We start from the raw sequence: 26,193 nt of genomic DNA, 5'->3' as shown, positions 1-26,193 counted from the left end.
GTGTGTGTGTGTGTGTGTGTGTGTGTGTTGTGTGTGCATCTTACCAAGCAGGAAAAGGATGCTTCAGCCAACGACCACAAGCAGAGAGGGGTCTGTGTCAGACAATATGTAGCAGACAGTCATTCAGTTTGTCACCATGAAACCTGCATCCACCTTTATAATATCATGTGAGTACTTCATTTCTTATTTAGTTGACTTCAGTCTTTTTAGTTGATGCAAAGCATTAACTAAAAATACTGCTATTTTCACTAACACTCTGCTTTGCATTCATTTTCATTCATTTAACGATGCCAATTTGTTAATTGCATGGTCTTCTTTCTCTCAAGTTCAGTCTATTATATTGCTATGGCTTATTGTGCATATTGCATATTGTGTTTTGCATAATTCATATAACATTGCTGCTGCTTGCAGCTATATTTATAATTATTATAATTATTATAATTGTTTCATGAAATACTTGCAGTTGAGGCATTTCTACAGCGGGTTTACCACTGCAGCCATGTCTTTACGGTTATCAAACTATAGAGCTCATCTAAGACAGATGTCCGATTACTAAACAGACCTGGGAGACTTACCCATCACTATTTGCCCCGTAAACGTCACTGACCTGGGTCCGCCAGCCAGGGGCCTTACTTGGTCCCCTCCTTTTTTCCCTCTACACTAGGGGAAGGCAACCTTAGGCACGGGTGCCAACATTGGCACAGGGGAGGGTGATCACTGGCACACTGGCAGAAGTGTGAGAGAGAGGTTTTTTTTCTTTTAAAATTCAATATTCAAAAAAGGTTTAGTCAGTTGAATTAAGTCACATCTATATACATCCTGCACATAATTCTACATTCATTCAAACTCTGACTGGGGAGGGAGTCTGGGAGATAGGTGAGGTTATTGCTCTGAGTCTAATGATCATTACATCCTGAAAGAAAACATTACAAAATAAAAAGTTACGTATAGCCTATGGATCAAAATCAGTTGGAAATATTACATGTTGATGTGGTGTCATAATTGAACTTAATGTTGATATGGCACACTATGACTATCAAGAAAATGAAAACATGGTTTCATGTCAAAAAGGTTGCCGACCCCTGCTCTACACCAAAGCTCACAATGCATTGGGCTGCGTCACACATTGTGAGCTTGTAGATCTGCTATTTCAGCTGAATGTTCACCTATTATAATGACATGCCCAGAATAGGCATGCAAGGGTTAAGGACTCAGTCTCAGACCAGCAGAGATTATGCTAAAATGAATCACTCTGTTAGTTTTACACCCCACATACTGTATATCGCCTGTTGTTAAATGCATCACCTCTTTGTCTTAAATGTAGTTCTGAAACTGGAACATATATCCACTGTTTATGGACCTGTGGCAAGATACAAAGCTGAACCTAGATAGACAATCTGAGAGAGAACGTTTGAATAAAAGTGTGATGAAGATTAGAGAATGTGTTGAAAGGAGAGGAAGAGAGAGAAAAAAGAGATGAAAATAATTAGCGTGAAACATTGAGAGAAACAGAAAGTCAGAGAGGAAAACAGAATGCAGCTCACACACACACACACACACACACACACACACACACACACACACACACACACACACACACACACACACACACACACACACACACACACACACACACACACACACACACACACACGAGTAACACTTAAGATTAAATGAAATGAACCAAACAGAGAGCATTGATTCACTTTAAATGAACTAACACATATGCCTCGTAACCTTGTTAACCCTTGATTGAGCCAAGCTGTAAGAACCTGGGTCCTGAGAGGCTGGCCGATAGTTTGGGCGTGCAACTATAAGAGAACCTTAGGTTGACTATCATTACATCTAAACCTCAGAACCATTCATTTGTATTTTAATCCTAGTTAAGATCAAATAAGATCTAAGATGTAGAATGACTGAGCAGTGAGCACATATCTGTCTTCATCACAGTACTATTCAACTCTCATTAACTCTGTCTGTCTGTCTGTCTGTCTGTCTGTGTGTGTGTGTGTGTGTCTCTCTCTCTCTCTCTCTCTCTCTCTCTCTCTCTCTCTCCCTGTCTCTCTCCACACAGTGCTGCATCTCCTCGTCTTCTCTGGACATGTTCATACAGAGGGTGAGACAACTTCAACTTCAGGCAGTGGTGGACAGTAACTGAGTACTGAGTACTGTACTTAAGTACATTTTCTGAGCATTTGTTTTTGTTTTTTGGAAGCTGATGACTTTCACTCTGCTACATTTAAAATATAAATATTGTAATTTGTTTTGACTCCACTGCATTTCTAGGAAGGGCATCTTGGGCCCTAGACTTACAAAAACAATATTTTGAATTAACCACTCAAGCCCTAATACAAATATAATGAAAATAGCTGATCTACAAGCTCACAAGGTGTGAGCTTTTAAAAATGTTTAGACAATCTTAAGACAATTTCTGACAATTTCTGAAAATGTACTTAGTAATATGTACTTTTGAATACACTTTGTCCACCACTGCTAATTAGTGATCATATTCATATTATTGTCATGATATGAAGATGAAGAGATGAAGTCCCCCCCCCCCCTCTCTCTCTCTCTTTCTCTCTCTCTCTCTTCTTCCAGTGTCTCTGAGAGTCAGTCCTGAGAGGTCTCAGTTCTTTCAACGTGAGTCCATCTCACTGAGCTGTGAGGAAGATGAGAAGCCTGTGCCGGGGTGGTCTGTGAGAAGAGACACCAGAAAGACGGTGGATGGAACCTGTGGCAAAGGATGGGGAGAGAACAACGGTATGGATGGATGGATGGATGGATGGATGGATGGATGGATGGATGGGTGGATGGATGGGTGGATACTTTTAACTGAAATCCTTCTTTCTTTTCATTGTGATTCTGTGTACTGTGTAGGAGCTTCCTGTTTCATCAAGAGCCTGTATCGTCGGGACGATGGTGTTTATTGGTGTGCGTCCAAGTCAAGAGAAGTCAGCCGGTCCATCAACATTACGATCTCTGGTACAATCAATATACTGTAACTATATATCAATATAATGTATAAAATGTAGCGTGTAGACAGACATAATTCACATAGTATCATTGTTAACACAGATATTCAATACATATATGATGTATCAGTATTGTGTTGTGTCAACTGTGACAAGTCAAGTGTTTACAGTATGTCTGTATGTTTGAAACATAAATGATCACCCAGGATTATCTCCCAGGTTATCCAACCTCAGCAGATATGACAGACGATCATTTATTGAATCACTTGTTTATTAACAAATACAATGAGAATTTAGCTTTTGATCAACCCTTTAATCTAATAAAGACATTAACATTACTGTCAACGAGGAACTGTCCCAGTGAATGAAATGGTCCTGGGCAACTTTAGTCTATGTTTGTTGGGTTCTCTATTTATTTATAGTAGAACTATGTTGTGTAAAATCAATATCACACTTTAGGTCGTTATACTGTATATCAGCATGGCTGTAATTATGTTCCACAGAATCACAACTGTATAGGTGAAATTATACACATATACCTCTATTTTATATATATATATTTCACTCTATACTAACTTAAGTATACGTGAATTATTTTGATTGGTTGATGACAAATGCATGTGTCGTCAAACAACAACCATCACATGTTCATAACTCAACCTGCTGTTGGTTCTATAGATGTTCATAACTCAACATACTGTTGGTTCTATAGATGTTCATAACTCAACATACTGTTGGTTCTATAGATGTTCATAACTCAACCTGCTGTTGGTTCTAGATGGAGATGTGATCCTTGAGAGCCCTGTACTTCCTGTGATGGAGGGATATAATGTCACACTCCGCTGCCTGTCCAAAGACCAGACAACTGGTAATCCATCCTCTGACCTCCCAGCTGATTTCTATATAAATGGATCCCTCATCAGCACTGAGTCTACAGGACAGATGACCATCCACCATCTTTACAAGTCTGATGCAGGATTCTACAAGTGTCACATCTCTGACCGTGGAGAGTCACCAGAGAGCTGGATGGAAGTGACAGGTGAGATAGTCGTGCAATAATGCAGAATAAATAAATAGATTTACAAGACTAACAGTTTAAAAGCCCAGTTAGAGGCTGTACTGCTCTGCTTAAACCCCACATGATCAAAGGAAGCTCAGGCTGAAAATTGCTAAACTACAAAAGACTAGTTCTGAGGTTTATAAGTAACGTTGCAGTGTTATAAAGTAACTAAGTACATTTACTCAAGTACTGTACTTAAGTACAATGTTGAGGCATTTTTACTTCACTGGAGTATTTCCAATTTTCAGTACTTTTACTTCTACTCCACTACATCTGAGAGAAAAATATTGTACTTTTACTCCATACTATTTTTTGAAAACTTGAATTACTAGTTACTTTGTAGATTTTGATTATTATTACAAAACATGCATTACCCACTTCAGCCCTATATACATTTCGGCCATTTGAAAATAGCGATGCGACGCATTGTGAGCTTGTAGATCTGCTCTTTTAAAAATATTTTTTTAACATTTTATACATTTGAAAACTGGTGAAATGGGACATTCTGCAAAATCAGTACTTTTACTTTTGTACTTTAAGTACATTTAGATACCAATACTTTTGTACTTTTTGAATACTTGGACTTTTACTTGTAACAGAGTATTTCTGCATTGCAGTATTGATACTTTTACTTAAGTAAAAAATGTGTGTACTTTTTACACCGCTGAACGTTAGTCAACCTGAGGTTCTCTCAGTAGCTGTCTGTTCATATCATAGAAGGTCCTCACAGCTAACATCCCCTCTCACTGTGTTTAAAGCCTGGAGGTCTGTTCATATCATAGAAGGTCCTCACAGCTAACATCCCCTCTCCCTGTGCTCAATGATGAAAACTAAATTAAATCTCACGACTGAAACATGTTGTTGGGCCACGTTCTAATCTGTGATGATTTGTGAAACAGCGTGAAAGGAGCCCCCCTCACACTATAGCGCTGTGTTTTTCATAAACAATCACAATATGTAAAATAATCATAATTGTTTGGTAGCCAATTGAGGAAATTGCAGATTGAGGCTTTGACCTTTGCTTTTATGAAATATCCGAGATCATTAGGGTTTTCTGGAAGATTGGACATGTATTCTATCGCTAGTTTGACCTCTTCATATACTCTTTATCATAAAATGACTAATAAGAAAAAATATGCTGTCTACAAGCAGCACTTTAAACCTAATATGCATCGGATATTTGAAAATAGCAGATCTACAAGCTTGTGATCTTGTAGATCTATTATTTTCCCCAAAAATGTAAATATATTTGAAACATTTTTAAACAACACAAATCTGGTATCGGGGTCCCTGGCACAGAATGTTTTCAGATGAGGATACACTGACAATTAGATATTCATTTGGGGTCCATGACATGTTTGAGAACCATTGGTTTAAACAACATTTAGGAAGCAAATACATTTTAGAAACAAGAAGTCGTTTATAATACGCTGACATGGCAGCACAGACCAAATTCAAGAGGGTTTCATTGTCACTCATACAGAGACATGTTGGTGTTGCATCATGCTCTGCAGGATGTGCTACCAACAGGGTGAATGTGTGAAAAGGAGAGGAAGAGAGATCGTGTGAAATAGAGAGAGAAGAAAAGAGAAAGAAAAAAGTGAAACATTGAGAGAAACGGAAAGTCAGAGAGGAAAACAATGACATGCAACCCCCACCGCGCACACAGACAGACAGACACAGACACAGACACACACACACACACACACACACACACACACACACACACACACACACACACACACACACACACACACACACACACACACACACACACACACACACACACACACACACACACACACACACACACACACACACACACACACACACACACACAGGCCCTATATTCCGTCCGGCCCATATACGGCCCAAGAGGCTGTGCTGCTGTGCTACACACCACATGATCATAGTGGTTTATCGACCGACGGACCATCCAGTTGACATTGTCCATCCTTAGAGTCCCACATGGATGTGTGGGATTATTTAGCCTCACTGAGTCTCACTAGCTGGACAAAACATAAATAAACCCAACTTGCATTGTTCCTTCTGCTCTACTCTTGGTAATATAAATCTGTAGATATCTGCTGAGACAGAATCTTTATGTCATTTTTTAGTTTTTTCCATTGAGACCTGAAGCCGATTCTATGTCTCCTAAATTTATTTAAGTCTCCTAAATCTCAACAGTTTTCTGAAAAACGTATGTTTCTATATCAGTGGTGCTCAATCTTTTTCATGTCAAGGACCCCCAAAATGATATATTTGGCCGCGGACCCCCATCAAAATATTTTGTTCCAGGGACCCCCAGAAGCAAAGATTTGAGTTAAAAATGTTCGCTTTAAAAATATATATATTCAAAGATTTGCACACATTTTCACGATTTTTCAAAAATAGCAGATCTACAAGCTCATAGCGCGGCATCGGTGCCGCGCTATGAGCTTGTACATCTGCTATTTTTGAATAGCCCAAAGTGTAAAATAATGCTTTTTAGCTCAAATCTAAAAATGAGACAGTTCCAGGTCTCAATGGGTTAAAACACTTACACCTTGGGTCCCTGGGAAACAGATGGTCCGCTGTGGCGACCCCGATGAGAATTAGCCGACAGAAGAAGAAGAAACTCTTTTTCACTCAAAATAGCAGACCTACAAGCTCACGTGACAACGCAACGTGTTGCGAGCTTATAGATCTGCTCTTTTTGCTGAATGTTTGACCATGAAAAGGGATGCAAGGGTTCATGTGGTTAAAAGAGATTCACGTTGCTTAAAATGTGTATTTAAGAGGAATCTGTGTCTGTTTCTGCTTCAGATTCTTCAACTTCCAAAGACAACAAAGACAACGACCAAGAGGAATCTTCCTCTCTGCCTCCATATGTCTACCCTCTGTGTGCTGGAGGAGTCTGCATCTTTCTGCTGATTCTGGCTCTGTGTCTCTGGAGGAAATACAGAGGTACGTCAATAAGTTCAGACACAGACATTCAGAAAGTAGAAAGTCAGAAACAATCTGGCTTCGTCCTTGGGGATGTAGTTTTTGTAGTCTGTAGGTCTGAAGTCTGTCCTTCCGTCTGTGATTTGTCAGAAGCATTACAGTACGTCCAACATGACATACAACCACATCTATAGAAGGTGCTGTCATCCTATATAAAATTGGCTTAAAGGAGTAGTTCAGCCAAAAAAATATTTATTTTCTATCAGTTATACTCACCATTGAGCCTCAAATTCATGGAGATTGTTTAGTTTTTGTCACATTCCATCCTAAGCCAATTATTGAATGAGGTGGCTGCTCAGTAGGATACTCAATTGAGTCTCCTGCCCATATATGGGCATATACTGATGACATCAGGGATCTCCATATGTGGGCATAAAAGGGATAAGGACTGACAGATAGAGATCTCCATATAGAGCAGCCATATTATGAAGACATTCACAGGTGTTACCAATGATACTAATGAAGGCTCTGTTCCATTCTGGTCAAACAGAGTCAGGGTGCTAATATTGTGCATGTTGGCCCACTGGAAACACCAGTGGGTCTACAGTTGGGGTCCAGGGACCCTCGTGGGCTTCCAAATGGCCCCTTACAGGTGTGTAACTCTGAGAGTGTACAAATGGAAGTGTACAAATGGAACCAAATGGACCCTTACGGGTCCATTTGGTTCCATTTGTACACTCTCAGAGTTATGGGGGTCGTGGAAACCACTGTGCTACACTAAATGGAACAGAGCCTTCATTAGTATCATTGGTAACACCTGTGAATGTCTTCAGAATATGGCTGCTGTGAATAGAGCCTATTGGTGGTGCGACGGACATAGGTGTGAAGGCCGCATAGCGCCCGAATCTCTAGTTTACAACAAGTAAGCTATGTCACTATGACCCTAAAAACCCAGTAACAAGCACTGATTCATCCCATGAGGGACTATTGATGGCACTGCAATACTTTGCCTTGTTTTAAATGAGGCATGACTTTTGGCTGTAGACATGCATCATGTTTGAAACCAACCAGTGTATGTAAGTTAAAATATGAGTATTGTTCTATTCTCCCGTTTTGTTTGTTAAAAGTCTAGCAGCAGTGTTCTTTTTAGCCTGTTAAAACACTATGATATATACCTGTGTATCTAGATTCTACATGCCAGTGCAATATTATATGAGAAATGCCTTTTTTCATCACAGCATAATGCACTTCCAATACTGTTGATGATCCTATACTGATCATATTGTTCTGATTACACTGATTATACTGTTCACATAGCAATTTAAAGGTTCAAAGATTTATGGTACAACTTATTGTTTTTAATTTACAGATCCATGTTGCATAAGGTAAGTACAATGTTGATCTCTGTCTATTCATCCACATGACAGCAGTATAGATTGCATCTTGATTTCTACTTCATTTCTGATAATATATATTTCCTTTCAATTACAGACCTGTTCAGTCTACGGTCCAGAGGACCAATCAAAGTGGCTCTCCTGATAATGTGTACCTCCCACTGCAGCACCGTCAGTATTTGAACCAATCATGTTGGTTTAGGACACTTCTGACAAGTTCTTCTGAGAAACAAGCTGGCTCTAATCTGAATCTAAATTAATTCATAATTTCAAAGGAAATATTAATTTTATTGTGGAATATTAATTCAGATGACTGTATTACTTGATGTATTAGAACTATTTTAGCGCCCCCTGCTGGTCACAGTAACTTCTCAGTAGGTTGAGTGGAGTGGCCCTCTGTCAACTGCTCTGTTCACAGACAGGAAGGTTATTGTTTACTGTGTGTAGCGCCACCACCTGGTTCAAAAGCTTTCTTATGAAGAAGAAACTGCTTGAAAGATTAGACCTGTATGTTTTTATTTGGTTCAATGACTTATGGTACAACTTTTTTTTTTTTACAGATCCTCGTTGTGCTAGGTGAGTACAGTATTTATCTCTGTCTATTCATCAACATGACTGCAGTAAATTACAGTTTATTTCTACTTCAGCTGTGCTAAATATATATTTAAATGTCAGACCCGTTCAGGCTCATGGAACCAACCAGGTGTCAGCTGCAGAGCAGAGGACCAATCAAAGTGGGGCTCCTGATGATGTGTCCATCCCACTGCAGCATGGTCAGTCTTTACAGACAGACAGACAGACAGACATGGTTATTGGGACATGATACTGACTCATTATACTGACCATGATATCACAATAACCAGTCATAATGTTGTCCAGAGGTATTTATCTTCTGAGGTCAAGTGGTTGTTGACTAAATGTCCAGTAAGCAGAGATATCTACGTGATTTCTTAAATCTGTGTATTCACTACTCAGTTGGTTACCAGAGTTTAGTTGTTCATCAAACTGTTCAAATATGACCCACACCCTGCAAAGCTTCTTATTGACTTTCAACTCATGTTTCACAGAGTCATCAAGACCTACATGTGCAGTTGATCCAATCTATGCAAACCCTGAATAAGTCTACAACATGGATGTGGAGGTAATGCTTTGTGCATTGTCAATGTTGTCTCTCTTTTTTTTGCTGCATATTCCACAGTTATTGAAGTGTTATGACACTGGATAAAATGTCAGACCACTTTGTATTGTATGTTCAATACCAGTCTATCCTGTAAATGTATTCTGTAACTTTGTTTCAGGTCCTTAGATAGAGACGTGTAGGACAAGCGAACATGACAGATGGAGGAACATATCTAATCACCACCATAGAAAAAAACGTATAGAGTAACTAATCCTCCGTTTCTAATATCACCAGAACTAGTTTCTAATAGCAAATTGTAATGAGTTTCCATTCATTTTAATGACAAGATTCAAGGTATCAGACATGTTTTTAATTCCTTAATAGTTTTCATTTTAATGTTTTTAATTATTCTATTATTATTTTCATGCATTTGTTACTGCATGTAAATGTGGTTACTGCATGTATTTGCTGTGCTCTTTTATCGTTGGTATTTTGTTTTTGTTTGTACAGTTGCACTTTTTAATTGTACATTTTTACTATACTGTATTTGTATTAATCTGCGAAGCATTTTGGAATACCCTGGTGTATGAATTTTGTTTGAGTTTTGTTGACAGTTAGATTTTCTTTCAGTCATTTGTTAAACTTTAGTGTCAGGTGTCTATTGTTAGTGTAAGTATTTTTCGTTATATTATGTTTGCCCTTAATGATGTTCAGTGCCTTCCCTCAAGAAGCATATTATAAAGTGCTGTATTGCATGTTTTGTTAGTGTGAAGATTAACCTGTCCTGTGTTTTTGTTTGTGTCTGAGTGCTGCAGGATTGGTGGTGTACTTCGTTCAGACGATGGAAGGACGAATAGGTTCACTTCGTAATAATTTGGTATCCTCTGCACTTAAAGGGATATTTCACCTTCAAACATGTTTGGGGTAATTTCAACATCTACTCTTTTTGTGAATTTGTGAACACCCAGACAGTTTTTAAGTTGCTTGATTCAGTATTTAGATATTTGATATTCATTTTATCTTTCACACCGCCTTCCTATACAAACCCATTGTACAGTAACTTAAAACAAAATTTTAACCATGTTAGTCACTGAAAACACCCGTTCTTGGTTCTTGTGACTGAAATTGTCCTTCTAATGTGTGAGGGGGCCGTGTTTTTTCCAATTAAATTTCTCATTTTTATTTATTTTTTATTTTGGAAAATGAAAAAATAATTAAAAAAAAATAACAAGAATGTAAAAAGTAATTGGAAAAACACGGCCCTTCACGTATAGAAAGACAACAGTCATCAGAATTATGGACAGGTGTTTTCAATGAATCTATCATGATTAAAATGGAGTTTCAACTTACACTGGGTTTGTAAGGGGCCGTGTCCGATAAAATGAATATCAAATATCTAAATACTGAATCAAGCTTAAAAACTGTCTGGGGTTCTCACAAAAGCCAGGGTAGATGTTAAGACCCCAAACATGTTTGAAAATGTAATGGAGTCCCCTTAACCATTTGCATGCTTTTTCTGTTCAATTCATTGGCCCACATTCCCATATGGTCTGGCTCCAGCCAATCCTCTAGCACTCTCGTTCCTTTTATTCTTGTGGTCAAGTATACGGCTTATATACTTTGATATGGTTTTAAACAGTTCTTTGCAATAAAGTGAATATTGTAATCTTGGGGTAAAATCCTTGTCTCAGTCCATCATTTAAGGATCTGTTGAGCTCTTAGCTGAGTTGAGTACTTAAGGGTCTGTAACTTAAAATGTGTAAAGCAAACCTGGGTGAGTGTGCTTACTCACCTATTTACATGCTATCCCTGTAAGTGTAAGAGAATATAATTGTGTATATATTGAACTTGGTTTCCTGTAAATATGTATTATTGTGTTTATTTAATTTGATGTATACTTATTTTTCTAATTGTTTTCTTTTTCTTTTAACGTTTTCTTCAGTAAAATCCTGCCAACAACATCACACGGCCTGTTCCTTGGAGAAGTTGATGCAAGAAGGAGTTTAACTTTTTTTACTTCATTTATTCTACATTGAATGGGAATATTAACATAGTAACATAGTCATCCTCTCCTTTAATAATTGCACACTGGGTTCTGACTCTTTTCATTTCTTTTTGGACATTTAGATCGTGTCAAAGGTCATGTCTCACATAGACACAGGATCTGACACGGATTTTGACCTGATGGTCAAGATTCAATTTATCCCCTGAGCAAGCAGGCCGGCCCTATTAGCTCAATGGTAAAAATGTCAGCACTTAAGCAGGAAACCAGGTTCAAATCCGGGGTAGAAGAGGAAAGTTACAAAGTGCTGCTTTAAGCCATAACACAAAGGTGACCCGGCTATAACAAGTTGTTGTACGAATATTTAAACAACAAAGAGCTCCATATTGTATATGCATACTAAATGACATTAAACTTAGCAGCTTAATTATAAAAAGGCCCCCTCTAGTGTCCTTTGTGTGTCATAGCCCAGAATAGAGTGACAGAACAGATAGCACTTTATAGTGTGTATCAGGGACGTGCTGGGCCCCTAATTCAGCCTGGGAATCTCAGATAGAGAGGCCCGTAAGGTGGATTTTTTACTTAATTTAGTTTTTTTTTTTAAACGGCCGGCCTAGTCGGCTTGGAATGGAGAGTCCTTTCTGGAATTGTCCCACATTTCCCAGTGGCCAGCACGTCCTTGGTGTGTATAAAGACAGTTAATTTGGAATTGATGTACTGACTGATTGGGGGAAAAGGGGGTTCTTTTTGATTAAAGCTGATTTATTTCGGTGGATTAGATTTTTAAATTAAAAAAGACATATAATTCATGTCATTATTCATTGATACACACAATATACTGTCACAGAAGCAAAGGTTTAAAAATGGATTAAGCAAAGTTTAACACATCGATTAAAAAGGGTGGTTTAGGGTGAGCGTATGTGTCAGATCTATGGTTTTCACTTCTGGTTTAATGTGCATGCGTCTGTTCACTTTCACTTGGGGGGTGTGTGTGTGTGTGTGTGTGTGTGTGTGTGTGTGTGTGTGTGCGTGTGCGTGCGCGTGCGTGTGTCTGTGTGTGTGTGTGTGTGTGTGTGTTTGAGCATCTTACTAAGCAGGAAAAGGATGCTTAAGCCAACGACCAGAAGCAGAGGGGTGTGTGTCACACCATGTAGCAGACAGACAGTCATTATGTTTGTCACCATGAAACCTGCATCCACCTTTATAATATCATGTGAGTACTTCATTTACATCTTATTCTGGTTCACCTTAACCATTCAAATGTATTTAGTGGAGGCAGAGCATCACAGAACACTTGCTATTTTCGGTGGTGGAAAGTAACTAAGTACATTTACTCAAGTACTGTACAATTCTGAGGTATTTTTGCTTTACTGGAGTATTTCCAGTTTTCACTACTTTTACTTCTACACCACTTCTTTTACTTCTACACTACGAGACATAAATCCCTATTTGTGTTAGATTGACCTTTATTGATCCCGTGGGGGAAGATTCAGACACCAGAGGCAGGACAGCAGTTAAGGTACAGGTACAGAGTAAGAGAAGTACTGTACAAGGTTATTAAAGTGTTGGAGGGATGGTTTAGTGTTTATTATCTGGAGCAAATGGAGGCCCAGGCTGAAAAATATGATTAAACTACAAATGACTGTTTCTGAGGTTTAGATGTAACCTTAGTCAACCTGAGGTTCACTCATCCTGTCAGGACCCAGGTTTTAAACAACATTATGAGACATAATATAAGGCCACATTTTATTGTAATTTTCTCAGTTGTAGCAGTACTAGAGGTCAGGGCGCCCTACGGGCACCCTGCCCCCTAGCCAACAAAATCGTGGGATACAAATGAAAACATTGCGAACCCGTTTTCAAAGAGCCGTTGTAAAGACGGGCTCATTTATGGCTGATGTGTATATTATATATATTTAAAAAATAAATGTAAATATGTATGTATTCATGTCATACTAGTATGTATATTTGTGTTGTAGATATAATTTATATGTTAAATATGTGTTATGTACTGTAATAATATAGCATGTAACATTGATGATATTATAATATATTATTATATGTAATAATATGTAATATAATATAAAACATCATTAATACAGTATGTATTATGGTATCAGATATAATATACATAGTAATATGTGTTATTGTAATGTCTAATATTATGATATCTAACAGTTTCTTGCAATAATAATTGTAATGTGTAATTTATTTATATATAATAACATATATAGAATTTGTATAAATATCCGTATTCATATGTATATTATTTATATAGATCCACCGTCTTTCTCTCGTGTAATACTATATAACATGCATATGTAGAATATATATAAATATCCATTTAATATCAATATGTATATTATTTATATAGGTCCACCGTCTCTCGCTCTCTCTCTCTCTGTTGTTTTTTGGCAACACAGAAAGTTGGGAAATTGGGCAACATATTTGGAGCTCATCCGTAGTGTCCCGCTCCGTCTAGGGTAGAGTTCTCAACGGGCCTGAAAATTAATCCGAACCCGACTATTTCCATCATGTTAGGCCCAAAACCCGAAAAAGAGGGGGGAAAAAAAAGAAAAAAATATGTTTTCTTTTTTAAAATATTTTTAATATTATTATTCTGTTCTGAATGTGTATTTATCTATTATGAAGATGGCGCTGACGGCAGCGGACATTAACTTACACTGTGCTTACACTGTGCTGATTTAAATGAAGTTAAATCCTTCCTTGTCTTGCTCACGCACCTCTGTGCAATGCGATGCATCGTCTGCATTTCTCTGCCTCTCTCGTTGCGGATCCACGTTGTGGATTTCTGAACAAACCTGACCACTGAATGTACACTATTGTTGAAGGCTGGTGTACTGTAGACCGAAATTGCCGTGGGTTTTTGTATTAAAAGGGCCCTTGATATGGATGCATCATGCGGTAGCCCTGAAACATGAATGTGAACCATGGCTACATATGCGGCAATGGATTACAAAAACGCTCGTCCCCAAACACACTCGCCCGGGCCTAATCCGGCGGCTCGCCCAGAATCGTTTTTTTTACACTCTCTCACTCTGCTAGGGCTCTCTCTTGAGTTAGGCGGTAGCTTGTTTACTACGTGACGTTGTGGCTAATGGTGGTGAGGCAATAGATTAGCGTTATTGTTATTAAGTCGTTGTAAAAATGTTTTGTTTGGCACAAAAATGACGGACATATCAGCGTGAGTGTGGTGGGAATACGGACTTTGCCGCGGTGACTGCGACGACGTAATGTGTAAGTACTCTTCGACATTTTGGCTAACGCTAAATGGTGCTAAAGGGTCTCCCCTTCCGGTCTCCCCTTCCCCACACGGTAATGTGTGGGGAATTTCTGTTGGACGGATTTAATTATGGTCCGAGGAGGTAAATGTGTGTTGAGCAATGAAAAGTGGACGAATAACTGCGTGAATGAATTGCGCACGTTGTGGCTGGTGGTGTAGTGACATGTGCGATGTTATTGTCGTTATTTCGCCGAAACAAATTAAGTGGCTTCAGTCACACCACCGGAAGTGAGCCGATCTCTCCATTGTATACTAGATAATCAAGGATTGTGTTGCTTGCTTTTCACTATGAGTCTAAAAGGTTCTTCAGTGACTTGAAAGTATATTATTATTATTATTATTACTATTAATGTCTGTATGAGGGGGCCGTGTTTTTTTTAATAACTTTTTTCATTTATTTTATGTAATTATTTTATTGTATTTAATGTTTTTCATTTTCCCAAAAAAATATTAAAAACTAGAAAAAGTGCTCCTCGGAGCACAGGTCTCCGCCAGGTCAGGTACGTTATTGTGGCCTCCTGGTGGCACTATAATAAGCCAATGTGAAAAGGGGCGCCATATCTTCTTAGGCCTTTCTCGGCTATCGAACACTGCATTCATGATTTGAGGCATTTCGTTCCAAAAATGTGTTTTGCTAAATTAGACCTGCTGGTGGCGCTATAACAGGCCAATGTGAAAAGGGTGGCATTTCTTCCTCGGCCTAGTGGGAATGTGTGTGCAAAATTTCACAGAAATCGCAAGTTGCGTTGATGATTTGAGGCATTTTGTTCAAAATGAATCAATCCTGCAAACTTTGGAAGCCAATCATAGCCAATCAGGATGGCATATGGAAAATCGGACACTTCCATCTTCATCACATAGAGATACTGTGTACCGGTTTGCGTGATGTTTGGATAAAATCTGTAGGAGTCATATAAAAAAATGTGTTTTGCACAAATCGGCCTCCTGGTGGCGCTATAACAGGCCCATGTGAGAAATTTGAGGCAGAGGTTCTGAATTGGCATCCAGGGAGTGTGTGTGCACAGTTTCGCAGCGAGTGGGCCAACGGTGCCGGAGATTAGCTGTTCACAGACAGATGGACACATGGACGGATGGACACACGGATGGACGGACAGACGGACGGACAGGGTGCAAAACATACTCTCTCGCCATGCCTTTTGGCCTGGTGGAGACAATAAATGAAAGAAGTAATTGAGAAAACACAATCTAACATGGTTAAAATGGGGTTTGAAGTTATAATGGGTTTGTATAGGAAGGGGGCGTGTCTGATAAAATTAATATCAAATATCTATATACGGAATCAAGGAACTAGAAAACTGTCCGGGGTGCTCCCAAAAGCCTGAGTAGACGATACAATGACCCAAAGTCTTTTTTTAAGTGAAATATCCCTTTAAGACGTTTCATCAGTGTCTTTATGGTTATCAAAACCTTTGTCAGTGTTTATTGTAGAGCTCATCTAAGACTGTCCAGATCTAACTAAACAGACCTGGGACAAAGACTTACCCATCACTATTAACCACTCAGCCCTCAGCAAAGGTCGTCGCAGCAAAGGTCGTCGGGAACAGGAGTCGAACCTACGACACTCTGTCAGGCTGGCATTGCAGCCTATAGGGTGCAATGTCACGCTACGGCCCAGGCCAATGCATCACCTCTTTGTCTTAAACTTAGTTCTGAAAATACCTACATCCGTTGTTTCTGTGTGTGAAGATACAGAGATACTGGTCTGGTGTTGTGGATGAACTAGGTGTTCTTCCCTTTGGCAGATGCTCATAGCACTGAAAAGACATTTGTGCTCAGTCAAACTACCCTGTAGAAATAAAGTATAAAATAGAGAGGAGAGAAAAACAATGAGCATTAAACATTGAGAGAAACATTAACTTGGAAAAACCCTGGATTAGATAAGACCAAAGAAGATCTAGAATGACTGATTGCATATCTCTTTTCATCATCACATACAGTTCTATATAGCTCTCATTAACTATGTCTGTCTGTCTGTCTGTCTGTCTGTCTGTCTGTGTCTGTGTCTGTGTCTGTGTCTCTCTCTCTCTCTCTCTCTCTCTCTCTCTCTCTCTCTCTCTCTCTCTCTCTCTCTCTCTCTCTCTTCTTCCAGTGTCTCTGAGAGTCAGTCCTGACAGATCACAGTTCTTTCGACGTGATTCCATCTCACTGAGCTCTCTCTCTCTCTCTCTCTCTCTCTCTCTCTCTCTCTCTCTCTCTCTCTCCACACAGTGCTGCATCTCCTCGTCTTCCCTGGACCTGTTCAAACAGAGGGTGAGACAAACTTCAATGCATTGCATTCGTGTAAGACAATTGGGACCCTATCTTGCATTACCCCTTATGCCTAAACGTATTAGCATTTTTTTTGTTTTATACTATTTTGAAAAACTTAAAATAGTGAAAATAGCTGATTTACATCTACGTGTTGTGAGCTTGTAGATCGGACATTTTCATTGTTTTTCAAAGTAGTAAAAATGGCTAATAAGTTTAGGCATAAGGGGTAAGACGCCATGCAAGATAGGGCCCCTGATGTGTGCCAACCTTCCAGCCATCCTGTTCCAATACACAATAAACATTAATTCATGGATTTCCCAATCTGGGAACCCATCGCCAAATGAAAAGGAAAAACAGCGCCCTCTGCTGTTTTTTATTCTCTCACTTGGCTCTGGGAGAGGGTATATGGTGGACCCGTGCGCAAGGAAACCGGGGTTTTGGTCTGCCTTCAGCCTTTCACTTCTGGTGGTGCGACTATGTTTTCATTCCCACTAACAATATTTCTACACGGAACACTAACACCACTTCTCCCAGAGAACATGGATGGTTTTGGCCCACTTGTTTCTATGACGAAAGAGCAAGTTAAAATGTGAATATCTTTCCGTGGTTGTCTGCTGTTTTTAGTGGGAAGCAGAGCACAGACAGTAAATCCCGCCCACTACATTTGATTGGGTAAAGCGCGGCCTGCTTCCTGATCTGAAGGCACGCCCACTTGTAGGTCAGTGCGTACATGTTGTGACGAACCCCCCCGACAGATCAAGCGCAGAGCAGAATCTGTTCTTGAGAGATTATGGATTTCCAAACCCCACCACAATCAACCTGAAAAATGAATTAATGTATAATTGTTATGGACTTTTATGGATTCATTCAAATTGACCATTTGAATGGTGTATTAACATTTTACATAGTTAGTTAGTAGAGGCAAGCTATTCATGCCAATCATTTTTACACTACCCTGAAATGGAGCGCTATAATAAACCCTTGTGGATACTGGGGCACTAATTGGCAGTGGTGGACAGTAACTAAGTACATTTATTTGAGTACTGTACTTAAGTACATTTATTTGAGTACTGTACTTAAGTACATTTAATTGAGTACTGTACTTAAGTACATTTTCTGAGCATTTGTTTTTGTTTTTTTGAAGCTGATGACTTTCACTCTGCTACATTCAAAATATTAATATTGTACTTTGTATTGACTCCACTACATTTCTTGGAACCCAAACTTACAAAAAATATATTATGAATTAACCACTTATGCCCTATTACAAATATAGTAAAAATGTCAGATCTGCAAGCTCAGTTGTGAGCTTGCAGATCTAGATCTGCTATTTTCACAATGTTTAGACAACATTTAGACAATTTCTCAAAATGTATACTTTGTAATATGTAATTTTGAATACTTGAGTAATTACTTGAGTATATACTGTACTTTGTCCACCACTGCTAATTGATGATCATATTCATTCCCTCATGTTATTATCGTCATGGAGATGAAGTGTCCCCCACCTCTCTCTCTCTCTCTCTCTCTCTCTCTCTCTCTCTCTCTCTCTCTCTCTCTCTCTCTCTCTCTCTCTTCTTCCAGTGTCTCTGAGAGTCAGTCCTGATAGATCACAGTTCTTTCGACGTGAGTCCATCTCACTGAGCTGTAAGGAAGATCAGAAGCCTGTGCCGGGGTGGTCTGTGAGAAGACACACCAGTGAGAGGAGGGGGAATGGAACCTGTAATGAATGGGGAGAGACCATAGGTATGTAGGAATGGATGGATGGATGGATGGATAGATGGATACTTTTAACTGAAATCCTTCTTTCTTTTCATTGTGATTCTGTGTAGGAGTGTCCTGTGTACTGATCCTGTACCCTCGTTATGACAGTGGTGTTTATTGGTGTCAGTCCACGTCAGGAGAGGTCAGCCAGTCCATCAACATTATGATCTCTGGTACAATCTATATAACTACATCAATATAATGTATAAAATGTTGCGTGTAGACAGACATAATTCACATAGTATCATTGTTAACACATATATTCAATAAATATATGATGTATCAGTATTGTGTTGTGTCAACTGTGACAAGTCAAGTGGTTACAGTATGTCTGTACGTTTGAAACATAAATGATCACCCAGGATTATCTCCCAGGTTATCCATCCTCAGGCACGGCAGATATGACAGACCATCATTTATTTAATTACTTGTTTATTCACAAATACAATGAGAATATAGCTTTTGATCAACCCTTTAATCTAATAAATACATTAACATTACTGTCAACGAGGAACTGTCCCAGTGAATGAAATGGTCCTGGGCAACTTTAGTCCATGTTTGACATGTTGGGTTCTCTATTTGTTTATAGAAGAACTGTTGTGTAAAATCAATGTCACACTTGAGGTCGTTATACTGTATATCAGCATGGCTGTAATTATGTTCCATAGAACCACAACTGTGAAGGTGAAATTATAAATATATACCTCTGTTATTTTATTTTTTCCCACCCTATAATAACTTAAGTATACGTGAATTATTTTGATTCGTTGATGACAACTGCACCGTGTCATCTAGTTTGTGGAGCCACCAACCTTCACATGTGTTGGTTCTATAGATGTTCATAACTCAACCTGCTGTTGGTTGTAGATGGAGATGTGATCCTGGAGAGCCCTGTACTTCCTGTGACGGAGGGAAGTGATGTCACGCTCCACTGCCTGTCCAGAGACCAGACAACAAGGAAACCATCCTCTGACCTCCCAGCTGATTTCTATAAAGATGGATCCCTCATCAGCACTGAGTCTACAGGACAGATGACCATCCACCATGTTAACAAGTCTGATGAAGGATTCTACAAGTGTAACATCTCTGGCCTTGGAGAGTCACCAGAGAGCTGGATGGAAGTGACAGGTGAGATAGTCATGCAATAATGCTGAATGAATAAATACACTACAAGACTAACAGATTAATCCTTTAAGACTTGAGGCCGATTCTACAAATGCCTTCGAAATCCACAGATTTCTGAAAAACCTATGTTGCTAAATATTGTTGCTGTCAGACAGAAAAGTCTTATCTCCATATTCAAACTTTTGGTGTTTTTCCCCGTAATTTACGACCTTACTTGATCATACTACAGCGTCACACAAAAGCATCAAAAGTAGCACATGCAAGCTCAGAACGCGGCGTGAAGCGACGCGTCTGGACCCAGGTTTTAAATCCTGCCATAATCGAGGGTTAACAAGGTTAGGAATAGGATACATATTTGAAGATTCTATCATCAGATTCTGTCCTAATTTCTCCCAGATACAGCAGCAATATAATCTATTCATGAATTGTTTGCTTTTGAGGATGGATGAATTAACAGTATAGTCTGTAGAAAGAGCTGTGTCTTTACTGTTATCCAACAATATTGTCAGTGTTTACCTCATCTATGACGGTCGTCCAAATATACTAAACAGGCCGAGAGGACAAAGACTTAGACCAGATTCAAGAGGGTTTAATTTTCACTCACTCATACAGAGACATGCTGGTGTGGCATCATGCTCTGCAGGATGTACTACTAATAGAGTGAATGTGTGAAAAGGAGAGGAAGAGTGAGTGAAACATTGAGAGAAACGGAAAGTCAGAGAGGAAAACAATGACATGCAACCCCCACCACACACACACACACACACACACACACACACACACACACACACACACACACAAACACACACACACACACACACACACACACACACACACACACACACACACACACACTGTTTCGCCCAAAATAGCAAACCTACAAGCTCACGGCTCGTGACAACGCAACGTGTTGTGAGCTTGTAGATCTGCTCTTTTCGCTGAATGTTTGACGATGAAAAGAGACGCGAGGGTTCATGCTGTTAAAAGAGATTCACATCGCTTAACATGTGTATTTAAGAGGAATCTGTGTCTCTTTCTGCTTCAGATTCTCCAACTTCCAAAGACAACATCAACGACCAATCCTCCTCTCTGCCTCCATATGTCTACCCTCTGTGTGCTGGAGGAGTCTGCATCTTTCTGCTGATTCTGGCTCTGTGTCTCTGGAGGAAATGCAGAGGTACGTCCATAATGTTCAGACACAGACATTCGGAGAAGCTGTCAGATTCTACAGGATATGAGGGAACTGTTCCTTGTGATGTTTGGGACAAGAACGTTTGTAGAAAGTCAGAAACAATCTTGCTTCGTCCTTGGGGATGTAGTTCTTGTAGTCTGTAGGTCTGAAGTCTGTCCTTTTCTGTGATTTGTCAGAAGCATTACAGTATGTCCAACATGACATATAACCACATCTATAGAAGGTGCTGTCATGTACAAAAAGTACGTCACTATGACCCTAAAAACCCAGTCACAAGCACTGCTTCATCCCATGAGGGATTATTGATTGCCCTGCAATACTTTGCCTTGTTTTAAACAAGGTATGACTTTTGGCTGTAGACATGCATCATGTTTGAAACCAGTGTATGTAAGTTAAAATAAGAGTATTGTTCTATTCTCCCGTTTTGTTTGTTAAAAGTCTAGCAGCAGTGTTCTTTAGAGCTTGTTATTATTATATTTTTATTGTTTAACACATGTTAAAATACTGTACAGTATCTGTGTATCTAGATTATACATGCCAGTGCAATATTATATGATAAATGCCTTTTTTCATCACAGCATATGCACTTCAAAGATTTATGGTACAACTTATTGTTTTTCATTTACAGATCCATGTTGCATCCAGTAAGTACAGTATTGATCTCTGTCTATTCATCAACATGACAGCAATAGATTACATTTTGATTTGTACTTCCTTTCTGATAATATATATTTCATTTCAATTACAGACCCGTTCAGTCTCAGGGAACCAATCAGAGGACCAATCAAAGTGGCTCTCCTGATGATGTGTACCTCCCACTGCAGCACCGTCAGTATTTTATCCAATCATGTTTTTTATTTATTTTTATTTTTGTAAGATTTTTTTTGGGGGGGGGGGGGTTATGCCTTTGTTTAGAGAGGGATAGGGAAAGTAGGCTGACAGGAAATGGGGAGAGAGATGGGGGGTGACACGCAGCAAAGGTCGTCGGGAACGGGAGTCAAACCCGTGACATGCTGTCTGCCTGGCATTGCAGCCTAGGGTGCCTGAACCGTCACGCTACGGCCCAGGCCGGTTTAGGACACTTCTGACAAGTTCTTCTGAGAAACAAACTAAATTATATAAATTAATTCATAATTTCAAAGGAAATATTAATCTGCATTCATTAAAAAACGTCCTTTTTGAAAGTATATCAAAGTCTGTCAGTTAGTTTTGCCTAATTAGCTGATTAATCAACTCAATTAAAACATGTTTGAAATAACAAAGTTAAGTACCATATTAATGTTTTTTTATTTCTTTTAGGCGCCACAAGCGTCTATGGTGTGATCAGGCACTCTGTGAATGGTACAGTAATATACACATTTTAAACATCCAATCCATTGAGTTTAATATCAGTTCATTTGGTTTTATTGTGGAATATTAATTCAGATGACTGTATTACTTTATTTTGTTTGAACTGTTTTATCGCCCCCTGCTGGTCACAGTAACTTCTCAGTAGGTTGTCAACTGCTCTGTTCACAGACAGGAAGGTTATTGTTTACTGTGTGTAGCGCCACCACCTGGTCAAAAGCTTTCTTACGAAGAGGAAACTGCTTGAAAGATTAGGCCTGTATGTTTTTATTTGGTTCAATGACTTATGGTACAACTTATTTTCTTTTTAATGTACAGATCCTCGTTGTGCCAGGTGAGTACAGTATTGATCTCTGTCTATTCATCAACATGACTGCAGTAAATGACAGCTTATTTCTACTTCAGCTGTGCTAAATACATGTATATATTTTAATTTCAGACCCGTTCAGGCTCATGGAACCAACCAGGTGTCAGCTGCAGAGCAGAGGACCAATCAAAGTGGGGCTCCTGATGATGTGTCCATCCCACTGCAGCATGGTCAGTCTTTACAGACAGACAGACAGACAGACAGACAGACAGACATGGTTATTGGGACATGATACTGACTCATTATACTGACCATGATATCACAATAACCAGTCATAATGTTGTCCAGAGGTATTTATCTTCTGAGGTCAAGTGGTTGTTGAGTAAATGTCCAGTAAGCAGAGATATCTACGTGATTTATTAAATCTGTGTATTCACCTCTCAGTTGGTTACCAGAGTTTTGTTGTTCATCAAACTGTTCAAATATGACCCACATCCTGAAAAGCTTCTTAATGACTTTAAACTCATGTTTCATAGAATCATCAAGACCTACATGTGCAGTTGATCCAATCTATGCAAACCATGAATAAGTCTACAAAATGGATGTGGAGGTAATGCTTTGTGCATCGTCAATGTTTTCTCTCTTTTTTTGCTGCATATTCCACAGTTATTGAAGTGTTATGACACTGGATAAAATGTCAGACCACATTGTATTGTATGTTCAATACCAGTGTATCCTGTAAATGTATTCTGTAACTTTGTTTCAGGTCCTTAGATAGAGACGTGTAGGACAAGCGAACATGACAGATGGAGGAACATATCTAATCACCACCATAGAAAAAAACGTATAAAGTAACTAATCCTCCGTTTCCAATATCACCAGAAGTAGTTTCTAATAGCAAATTGTAATGAGTTTCCATTCATTTTAATGACAAGATTCAAGGTATCAGACATGTTTTTAATTCCTTAATAATTTTCATTTTAATGTTTTTAATTATTCTATTATTATTTTCATGCATTTTTTTACTGCATGTAAATGTGGGAGTATTTGCTGTGCTCTTTTATCGTTGGTATTTTGTTTTTGTTTGTACAGTTACACTTTTTAATTGTACATTTTTACTATATTGTATTTGTATTAATCTGCGAAGCACTTTGGAATACCCTGGTGCTTGAATTTTGTTTGAGTTTTGTCGACAGTTAGATTTTCTTTCGGCCATTTGTTAAACTTTAGTATCAGGTGTCTATTGTTAGTGTAAGTATTTTTTGTTATATTATGTTTGCCCTTAATGATGTTCAGTGCCTTCCCTAAAGAAGCATATTATAAAGTGCTGTATTGTGTGTTTTGATGGTGTGAAGATTAACCTGTCCTGTGTTTTTGTTTGTGTCTGAGTGCTGCAGGATTGGTTCGTTCAGACGGTGGAGGGACGAATAGGTTCACGGCGTAATAATTTGGTATCCTCTGCACTTAAAGTGATATTTCTCTTTCAAACTTGTTTGGGGTCATTTTAATGTCTACTTTGGCTTTTGTGAAAACCCCAGATAGTTTTTAAGTTGCTTGATTCAGTATTTAGATTTTTGATATTAATTTTATCGGACATGCCGCCTTCCTATATAAACTCAATTTTAACCATGTTAGATTCACTGAAAACACCGTCCTTGGTTCTGGTGACTGATATAGTCCTTCTAATGCGTGAGGGGGCCGTGTTTTTTCCAATTACTTTTCTCATTTATTTTTTCTAATTCTTTTGGAAAATGAAAACAAATTTATAAAATAATAAGAATGTAAAAAGTAATAAGTGTAAGTAAGTGTAAGTAAAAAACACGGCCCCTCACGTATAGAAAGACAACAGTCATCAGAACCAAGGACAGGTGTTTTCAATGAATCTATCATGGTTAAAATGGAGTTTCAACTTACACTTGTAAGGGGGCGTGTCCGCTAAAATGAATATCAAATGTCTAAATACTGAATCAAGTAACTTGAAAAAGAAAAACCTCTTCACCAAAAAAACTGTCTGGGGTGCTCACAAAAGCCAGAGTAGATGTTAAAATCACCCCAAACATGTTTGAAAATCTAATGTCCCTTTAACCATTTGCATGCTTTTTCTGTTCAATTCATTACCTGTTGTTGGCCTACATTCCCTTATGGTCTGGCTCCAGCCAATCCTCTAGCACTCTCGTTCCTTTTATTGTAGTCTTGTGGTCAAGTATACGGCTTATATACTTTTATATGGTTTTAAACAGTTAATTGCAATAAAATGCTTTTAACTGATTCATCGATACTTTAATAAAATATTGTAATCTTGGGGTAAAATCCTTGTCTCAGTCCATCATTTAAGGATCTGTTGAGCTCTTAGCTGGGTTGAGTACTTAAAGGGATTGTAGGCAACATTAAGCCTAAATTTGAAATATATTTATATATATATATATATATTGCATTTTTTCCCCTCTATCAGCCACTATATAATGATGCTGGGGTGTTTTCCTGCATTGAAACACTGTCCTCTTTCTGAAATCCGTATTTTCCCTACTGTTTATGTTTGTCCGGGTCGTAAATTAACGCACGCATGTGCGCGTCCGTGCGCGTCCGTGTCCGTGGGAACGTTTTACTTTCGGTTTTAAAACGCTTTCAAACTTCTTTTTTGAGGCACATAATTTACTTTTAAAAAATCTGTCACAGAAGCAAAGCTTTAAAAATGCATTAGGCAAAGTTTAAAACATCGATTAAAAAGGGTGGTTTAGGGTGTGCGTATGTGTCAGATCTATGGTTTTCAGTTCACTTCTGGTTTAATGTGCATGCGTCTGTTCACTTTCACTTGGGGTGCCGCGTGTGTGTGTGTGTGTGTGTGTGTGTGTGTGTGTGTGTGTGTGTGTGTGTGTGTGTGTGTGTGTGTGTGTGTGTGTGTGTGTGTGTGTGTGTGTGTGTGTGTGTCTGTGTGTGTCTGTGTGTGTGTGTGTGTGTGTGTGTGTGTTTGAGCATCTTACTAAGCAGGAAAAGGATGCTTAAGCCAACGACCAGAAGCAGAGGGCTCTGTGTCACACCATGTAACAGACAGTCATTCAGTTTGTCACCATGAAACCTGCATCCACCTTTATAATATCATGTGAGTACTTCATTTACATCTTATTCTGGTTCACCTTAACCATTCAAATGTATTTAGTGGAGGCAGAGCATCACAGAACACTTGCTATTTTCGGTGGTGGAAAGTAACTAAGTACATTTACTCAAGTACTGTACAATTCTGAGGTATTTTTACTTTACTGGAGTATTTCCAGTTTTCAGTACTTTTACTTCTACACCACTTCATCTCAGAGGCAAATATTATACTTTTTACTCCACTACAACACACATTACCCACATTGCCCTGTATACATTTCGGCCATTTGAAAATAGCCGATCTACAAGCTCACAAT

At 38.8% G+C, this 26,193-nt stretch overlaps 2 protein-coding genes across 2 annotated transcripts in view; both read left to right on the top strand.

Annotated features, from left to right (window-relative positions):
* The first annotated feature begins 89 nt into the window (after positions 1-89).
* Positions 90-10,573, top strand: LOC311057499 (uncharacterized protein). Its single transcript, XM_084074459.1, has 12 exons — positions 90-167; positions 2,075-2,116; positions 2,599-2,760; positions 2,878-2,982; positions 3,751-4,011; positions 6,838-6,978; positions 8,327-8,342; positions 8,449-8,522; positions 8,912-8,927; positions 9,027-9,124; positions 9,419-9,492; positions 9,650-10,573. The coding sequence occupies exons 1-11, from the start codon at positions 137-139 to the stop codon at positions 9,469-9,471; spliced, it is 999 nt and encodes a 332-aa protein (XP_083930585.1). The 5' UTR covers positions 90-136; the 3' UTR covers positions 9,472-9,492; positions 9,650-10,573.
* A 4,273-nt stretch (positions 10,574-14,846) lies between these two features.
* LOC311057396 (Fc receptor-like protein 5) overlaps positions 14,847-26,193 on the top strand; it is a gene marked incomplete at both ends in the record, with an annotated part of 18,224 nt that continues 6,877 nt past the window's right edge. The window contains 3 exons of the mRNA XM_084074355.1: positions 14,847-14,859; positions 18,881-18,985; positions 19,680-19,940. Of these exons, the coding sequence (XP_083930481.1) occupies positions 14,847-14,859; positions 18,881-18,985; positions 19,680-19,940 (379 nt within the window). The remainder of the gene's footprint in view (positions 14,860-18,880; positions 18,986-19,679; positions 19,941-26,193) is intronic.

This window comes from Gymnoscopelus microlampas (genome assembly GCF_963454915.1).
Source record: "Gymnoscopelus microlampas genome assembly, chromosome: 12".
Classification (NCBI taxonomy): Eukaryota; Metazoa; Chordata; class Actinopteri; order Myctophiformes; family Myctophidae; genus Gymnoscopelus; species Gymnoscopelus microlampas.
Note: the sequence above shows the minus strand (reverse complement) of the source record. Positions and strands in the feature narration are given on the sequence as shown.